Source organism: Mirounga leonina, unplaced genomic scaffold, assembly GCF_011800145.1.
Source record: "Mirounga leonina isolate KUSES-001 unplaced genomic scaffold, KU_Mleo_1.0 Mir_129, whole genome shotgun sequence".
In the NCBI taxonomy this organism is placed as follows: Eukaryota; Metazoa; Chordata; class Mammalia; order Carnivora; family Phocidae; genus Mirounga; species Mirounga leonina.
Genome location: NW_023270323.1, coordinates 41,506,774 through 41,514,328, shown reverse-complemented (window position 1 = coordinate 41,514,328; position 7,555 = coordinate 41,506,774). Strand labels below are relative to the sequence as shown.

Here is a 7,555-nt window from a genome sequence, read left to right as displayed (position 1 = left end):
TCACATTGGTCTCCCCGCTCAGTGGGGAGTTTGCTTCTCCCTCTCCTTCTGCCTGCCAACCCCTCTGCTTGTGCTCTCTCTCTCTGTCAAATAAATAAATAAATCTTAAAAAAAAAATGAGCTTCACCATTAGAATTCATAATATAAAAATTAAAAATGATTTGGTATATTTACATATATTATGACCCAACCCTATGATAGAATACTATGCATATTTTATATATGTATAAATATAAGAATGTCTTAGATATAATGTTTTTTTTTTTTTAAAGATTTTATTTATTTATTTGACAGAGAGATACATAGCGAGAGAGGGAACACAAGCAGGGGGAGTGGGAGAGGGAGAAGCAGGCTTCCCGCCGAGCAGGAAGCCCGATGCCGGGCTCGATCCCAGGACCCCAGGATCATGACCCGAGCCGAAGGCAGACGCCTAACGCTGAGCCACCCAGGCACCCCAGATATAATAATGTTTTAGAAGAATATTTAGTGGGGCACCTGGGTAGCACAGGTGTGCCTGTGGCTCAGGTCATGATCCCAGAGTCCTGGGATCGAGTCCCTCATTGGGCTCCCTGCTCATCTGGGAGCCTACTTCTCCCTCTCCCTCTGTCACTCCCCCTGCATGTGATCTCTCTCTCCCTCTGTCAAATAAATAAATAGAATCTTAAAGAAAAAGAATATTTAGTGACATATTTTACATGTCATACCAAAAAAGAATAGGGAAAAATAAATTTATAAAACCAATGGACTTTATGACTTCATCTTTGGTTAAAATGTACAGATATATGCTTAGAAAAAAGACTGAAATTATGATATAAAATATTAATAGGTGTTACCTCTGGGTGGTATGCTTATAGATTTTTATGTTCTTTTTTTGGTATATTTTCCATATTCTACAATTAGCATGTATTCTTTCTATGATCACCTTTTCAAATTTATTTTTTAAAAACTCTCCTTGTTAGCTGTTTTACTGAATTTAAAGTAATGATTTTATATAGCGGCGCCTGGGTGGCTCAGTCGTTAAGCGTCTGCCTTTGGCTCAGGTCATGGACCCAGGGTCCTGGGATCAAGCCCCACATCAAGCTCCCTGCTCCGCGGGAGGCCTGCTTCTCATCTCCCACTCCCCCTGCTTGTGTTCCCTCTCTCGCTGTGTCTCTATCTGTCAAGTAAATGAATAAAATCTTTAAAAAAAAAAAGGTAATGATTTTATATTTAAAAAAAACTCAATAGTTTAAGAACAAAAACAGTCCTTAGTACAGGCTAGAGAGATTATCGTAAAAAATGAGGAAAGCATCACTTATAAACATGCAAGAGAGCATTAAAAGGCAGGGATTCTCTCTGCCCCACCTCTCTGAAAGTTAAATGTCTATCTATGGAGAATCCGGGAAGTAAGGGTATAATTTTTAAGTATTAGTAATGATGAATAGATTGTTCTTTAATTTTGCTTTAAAACAGTTTGCATAATGAGGAAAATTCACCAAGGATATTTTAAACCTTGGCTTGATTCACCCAACTCGTCTTAGGGAGAAAGTAATTTTTCTACTTCTCACAGTCATTAAAAAGGACGCTGTGCTACCTTGTTCTCCCTGGTGGAAGAAAGATAGGTAGTGTGTCATCTTTGTACATACATCCTACTATTCAAGCATTCAGCAAGACAGAGTAGGGTATGAGCTATTTCATTATGGATATGCAAAGTAGTGACTCGTCTAATCCTTCCAGGAAAGAAATTTCTTAACAAATGACATAGTAGTAGGCACCAGGTGTTACAAATCCCAGCTGTCATCCACAGAACTAAGAGTGATGTGGGAAACAAAGGCAAAAGAAAAATTAAATTTTCTTACTACCTATAGCCCACTGACAAGTCCCTGAAACAGGCAGAGTGACATTCCTCTAGAAACTTGGCTGCCTCACTCAATGTCAATAGAGCAGAAGGCAAACTTAGCCCGACCCCCAGGATCCTGTAAGTTACTTTAACATATAAAAATTCCCTTGGAGAATTCAATTAATACAGAAAAACGAGCCCAGTTGAAGATGTACACCACCACCTACCAACTGAAAGACAACCGCAGCTACAACGTCACCTCCACCCTGATCAGGAACCAGCGCTACGACCACTGGATCAGAACTTTTGTCCCAAGTTCCCTGCCTGGCCAATTCACCCTAGGCAACATTAAGCGTTATGTCGGAGTGCAGAGCTACACCGTGCAGGTGATGACCACCAACTACAACCAGTTTGCCATGGTGTTCTTCAAGAAAGTTTACAAAAACCAGGAGTACTTCAAGATCACCCTCTATGGGAGGACCAAGCAGCTGCCCACTGCTCTGAAGGAATACTTCACCGGCTTTGCCAAATCCCTGGGCCTCACCGATGACCACATCATCTTCCCTGTCCCCACTGACCAGTGCATCGATGATAAGTGAATGAGTATGCGGTGTCCCCCGTCTCTCTCCACCCCATCACCCTCACGCTGACCTCTGCCCAGGGCACCGCCCAGCTGTTCCACCGACCCGGACACCAGGAGAGAGCCCGGAGACCCTTCTCACCACACAGCCCACCAGCTGCTTCCCAGGCTGCCCTTCTGATGGAACCCCTCCTTGCTTGCTAAATAAACACATGCCCCCCCCAAAAAAAAAAAAATTCCCTTGGAAACTTCCTTTATCTCTACCCCCCAAGATACAGGTTGGCAATCATCCGCCAAGCATATGACACACTGATATACATCTGAAAGGTCTCATGACTAAGGTTTTACTAGACAGTAATAAATGACCTTTCCCCAACAATAGCTAGCCCCCTCAAGGTCATGGAAACCTTGCTTCCATAATTCCATAGAGACTTTCACTATCACCCTCCCAACCTGAAAGTATATAATGGGCCACTCCTCATGACCCCAGTGCAGCTCTTTCAGCCCACAAGTCCTGGCCCCATGCTTTCATAAAACCACCTTCTTTCTTGGCCATCGGCTTCGAACCCTAACATCTTTCCTACATAAGTAGGATGTTATGAGAGATATCTTGGCAACTTCTATGCAGTAATGTTTGTTGGTTTTTCTTTTTTAAAGAGTAGCATATTCCAGGGCGCCTGGGTGGCTCAGTGGGTTAAGCGTCTGCCTTCTGCTCAGCTCATGATCCCAGTGTCCTGAGACTGAGCCCCACATCGGGCTCCCTGCTCAGCAAGGGAGCCTGCTTCTCCCTCTCCCTCTGCCCCTCCTCGTGTGTGCTCTCTCTCTCTCACTCACTCTGTCTCTCAAATAAATAAATAAAATCTTTTAAAAAAAGGAATCGTGTGAACGATAATAATTGTTAAGCAACAAAAGCCCATCTATCTGGTTCAACTCCTGCCCTCCCCAAGACAAAAACTGATACTGTCACCAACCAGACCCCAAGACCTGACCTTTACTGCTCACCTGCTTGTACCCACTGACCTTTGTCCCACATTTTTCCTTAAGCTCTTTTTCCACCTTATCTCTTACTCTGGCAAAAGACCTGACTAGCCTCCTGTGAAGGAAACTGAAACTACACCTTGAGCAATAACAACTGCCCAGATGAAGAGCTCCAGCAGCCCAGACCACTCAGACCAGTTTGAGCTTAACTCCTGACTCACACCTGAGCAGATGGACCATGGAGTGACCCATGGAGTGACCCATGAAGTGACTGACACTACCCTTACCTCATTGTAATACTAAAATCCCCACCCCAGGAAGAGCACAAGCCTCATTTACATGACGATACAATGTATTTATAGGCATGTGTCCTTAAGGTGCAAACTTGACTTTATGCCTGCCTCTACATACAATGACAAGGCTCTCCTTTCTAAATATTCATCTTAACCCTAAATAAAAGGAACCCATTCACCCTTGCTTGGGGAGCAAGGGCTTTGGAAGTTATACTTATTTGCTGCAAATAAAGTTTCCTTTGTGTGGTAACTGCACTCTCATTCATTCAGTTACGATGTGTACTAAACCTGTGAGTTGGTGAGAACCTCCTCCATTTAGCTCAGGGAAAACATTTGCCCAAAGTGCAGCCAGTCTTAAGATTACCCACTATCTTCACACTCTAAGGATTTGTCTTAGTTTCTTCTGCTTCCAGAGACATTTTAGGGATATAGAACCAGGGAATGTATAACACAGACAAATAGGTCTCATCCAGGTAAATTCTCTAAGTACTATGCCAGTTGTCTGGTCGTTAAGGTCGTTAAGACAAGCAAATGAAATGATATGATTAATAATTTTAGCTACATTAAACTTAAAATTTCTATTTATCTAGAGCCTTAAAAACAAAGTAATCAATATAAAGGAGGGAGAAGGTGTTTGCAAGGCATAGAAAAAAGGATTAAGATCCATAATAAAGAACTCTTACAAAGAATATGACAACCCAAACAAAATGAGCAAAGATATAAACAGGTATATCACAGAGAAAGAAAAACCCAATAGCAAAAACATGAAAAGAAGCTCTGCTACTATTAATTAAGAAATGCAGAAAATAATGGATCATGGATCACCACATCAAAAACCAATGATGTATTGTATGGTGACTAACATAACATAATAAACTTAAAAATAATAATAAATTAAAAAAAAAAAAGAAATGCAATTGGCGTGACCACTGTGAAAAACAGTATGGAATTTCCTCAAAAAAATAAAAATAGAAATACCATACAATCCAGTAATTCCAATAGTAGGTATTTACCCAAGGAAAATGGAAACACTAATTTGAAAATATACAGGCACCCCTATGTTTTTTGTAGCATTATTTACTGTAGCCAAGATAATGGAAGCAACCCAAGTGTCCACTGACTGATGATGAATGGATAAAGAAGATAGAATGTTAGCCATAAAAAAGAATGAGATCTTGACATTTGCAGCAACTTGAATGGGGATAGAGGTATCATGCTAAGTTAAATATGTCAGACAAAGAAAGATGAATACCATATGATTTCACTTATATATGAAATCTAAAAAACAAAATAAACAATAAAAAAAACAGAGACAGAATCATAAATACAGAAAACAAATTGGTGGTTGCCAGAGAGCAGGGGGTTAGGGGGATGGGTGGAATAGGTAAAGGAGATGAAGAGGTACAAATGTCCAGTTATAAAGTAAAAAAGTCACAGGGATGAAAAGTACAACATAGAGAATATCATCAATATTGTAATAACATTGTATGGTGACAGATGGTAACTATACTTACAGTGAGCATCTTGTAATGTATAGAATTGTCAAATCACTATGTTGTAGACCTGAAACTAATATAACATTGTATGTCAACTATACTTCAATATTTCATAAGAAAATGGAATGCAAATTTAAGTAATAAAAAGATCATTCATATCCTTCCAGGTGGAAACAAAGTATAAAGTCTGACAGCACCAAGTATAGGAGAGGATATGAGTTGCTGATAGGAGTTTAAATTGGTACAACCATTTGGAAACCAATTTGGCAATACATAGTAAAACTGAAGATGTGGTTACACCATGACTCAGGGCAATTTTTTTTACTACAGAGAAACTTGCCCAACATATACACAAAGAACATACAAGGATAGGGGCACTTGGGCGGCTCAGTCGTTAAGCGTCTGCCTTCGGCTCAGGTCATGATCCCAGGGTCCTGGGATGGAGCCCCGCATCAGGCTCCTTGCTCCACGGGAAGCCTGCTTCTCCCTCTCCCACTCCCCCTGCTTGTGTTCCCTCTCTCACTGTGTCTCTCTCTGTCAAATAAGTAAATAAAATCTTAAAAAAAAAAAAGAACATACAAGGATATTTATTACACCTTTTGAGACAGTAATAAATAAAAACATAAAAACAGTCTAGTTCTCTATCAGCTGGGAAATGAATAAACAACATGATTATTCATACAATGGATTTCCATAAGTAGTTAAAATGAGTAGATCATATCTACATGTATCAAGGTGGATAAATTTAAAAAATATTATACTAAGTAAAAATGAAATTAAATAGTAATAGGATACATTTGACATGCATAAAACAATGTTAGGTAAGTATATATATTATAATATTTTTTTATTTAGAAAAAACATTCTTATTTTGAAAATTTTATTTATTCATTTGAGAGAGAGAGAGAGCGAGCATGAGGGAGGAGAGTGGCAGAGGGAGAGGGAGAAGCAGACTCCCCGCTGAGCAGGGAGACCAATGCAGGACTTGATCTCAGGACCCTGAGATCATGACCTTAGCCAAAGACAGACACTTAACCAACTGAGCCATCCAGGTGCCCCTAGAGAAAAAACATTCTTAAGCAAAGATGATAAAATGTAAATATTTAAATTCAGAGTGGTGAGTAAATGGTTGTAATATTATTTCCTGTATGTTTTACATATTTAATAATTAAATAATTTTGTTTAAGTTATTAATAAGGAAACACTCAAATTTCTTTGGAGAGATATGAAAGCAAGGCATATGGAAGCAGTCTTGTAGGGCTTGAATTCATTAGTAGAGTTAATTTCATCCCTGTGATAAGTTCTTGATGTGAGAGTAAGCTCCAATTAAGCCCATGAACATCCTTTTTCAAGTTTACATTAAGTGGTGGACCCTTTTTATTTATCTCCCAAGGCATGTGTGACAAATAAAATTTAAAGTGTTTCTCAAGCTTTCTTTCACCTTATAGTTACTAATCAAAAGACAGAGTTAGGCAGTGAGAGACTTGCTCATTCTGACTTCTAATTAGTCTTTGTTAATTTTGCAAATTACTTGTCGTTGCCATTTCACAACCTCTTTGGGTTACTGATTTGAGCTGTTTGATTTTCTCTGGCATCAGATACATTTTATAAACATGTAAACAAAACATATTTTAAAGAAATCCAAACTAAAAAATATCTTTATGCCACCATTTGGTGACCATCACAGTAACTGTTGGTTCAGTCAAGAATCATCAGTGGATGATTGGATAAGTAAAAGTTCGATGAGAAACGATATATAATCTCAAGGGACACTGGGTGACTCGGTTGGGCATCCAACTCTTGATTTTAGCTCAGGTCGTGATCTCAAGGCTGGCATTGGGCATGGAGCTGGCTTAGGATTCTCCCTCTCCCTCTACCCCTCTTGCCCCTCACTAAAAAAGAAAAAAAAAGATATAATCTCAAAATATCTCCCTACAAATTGCTTTTTAATTACAAAGAAAAAAACATAGTAACTTTACAGTGGAGAAACCATACAGACATTGCTTTAACACAAGTAGCTGCAGTTAACATCATGACTACTGGGCCACATCAATATATGTAGGACATGATGCACTGAGAACACAGCATTGCTTCTGTGTTACCCCTTTTTTTTAAGATTTTATTTATTTTAGGGCACCTGGGTGGCTCAGTTGGTTAAGCGACTGCCTTCGGCTCAGGTCATGGTCCCGGGGTCCTGGGATCAAGTCCCGCATCGGGCTCCCTGCTCTGCGGGAAGCCTGCTTCTCCCTCTCCCACTCCCCCTGCTTGTGTTCCCTCTCTCGCTGTGTCTCTCTCTGTCAAATAAATAAATAAAATCTTAAAAAAAAAAAGATTTTATTTATTTTATTTGAGAGAGAGAGCATGCACACACATGCGTGAGTGGCAGGGA

The 7,555-nt window shown here is 39.7% G+C and overlaps 1 protein-coding gene across 1 annotated transcript; it reads left to right on the top strand.

Annotated features, from left to right (window-relative positions):
* The first annotated feature begins 1,346 nt into the window (after window positions 1–1,346).
* LOC118010244 (neutrophil gelatinase-associated lipocalin-like) lies at window positions 1,347–2,619 on the top strand. The gene has a single exon (XM_035004411.1). It carries the CDS (start codon window positions 2,029–2,031, stop codon window positions 2,416–2,418), a length of 390 nt encoding a protein of 129 aa, XP_034860302.1. The 5' UTR covers window positions 1,347–2,028; the 3' UTR covers window positions 2,419–2,619.
* Window positions 2,620–7,555: the final 4,936 nt, after the last annotated feature.

Excerpts from the sequence above, each read along its gene's own strand:
- LOC118010244 (XM_035004411.1), top strand. The coding sequence starts at position 2,029 with ATGTACACCACCACCTACCAACTGAAAGACAACCGCAGCTACAACGTC.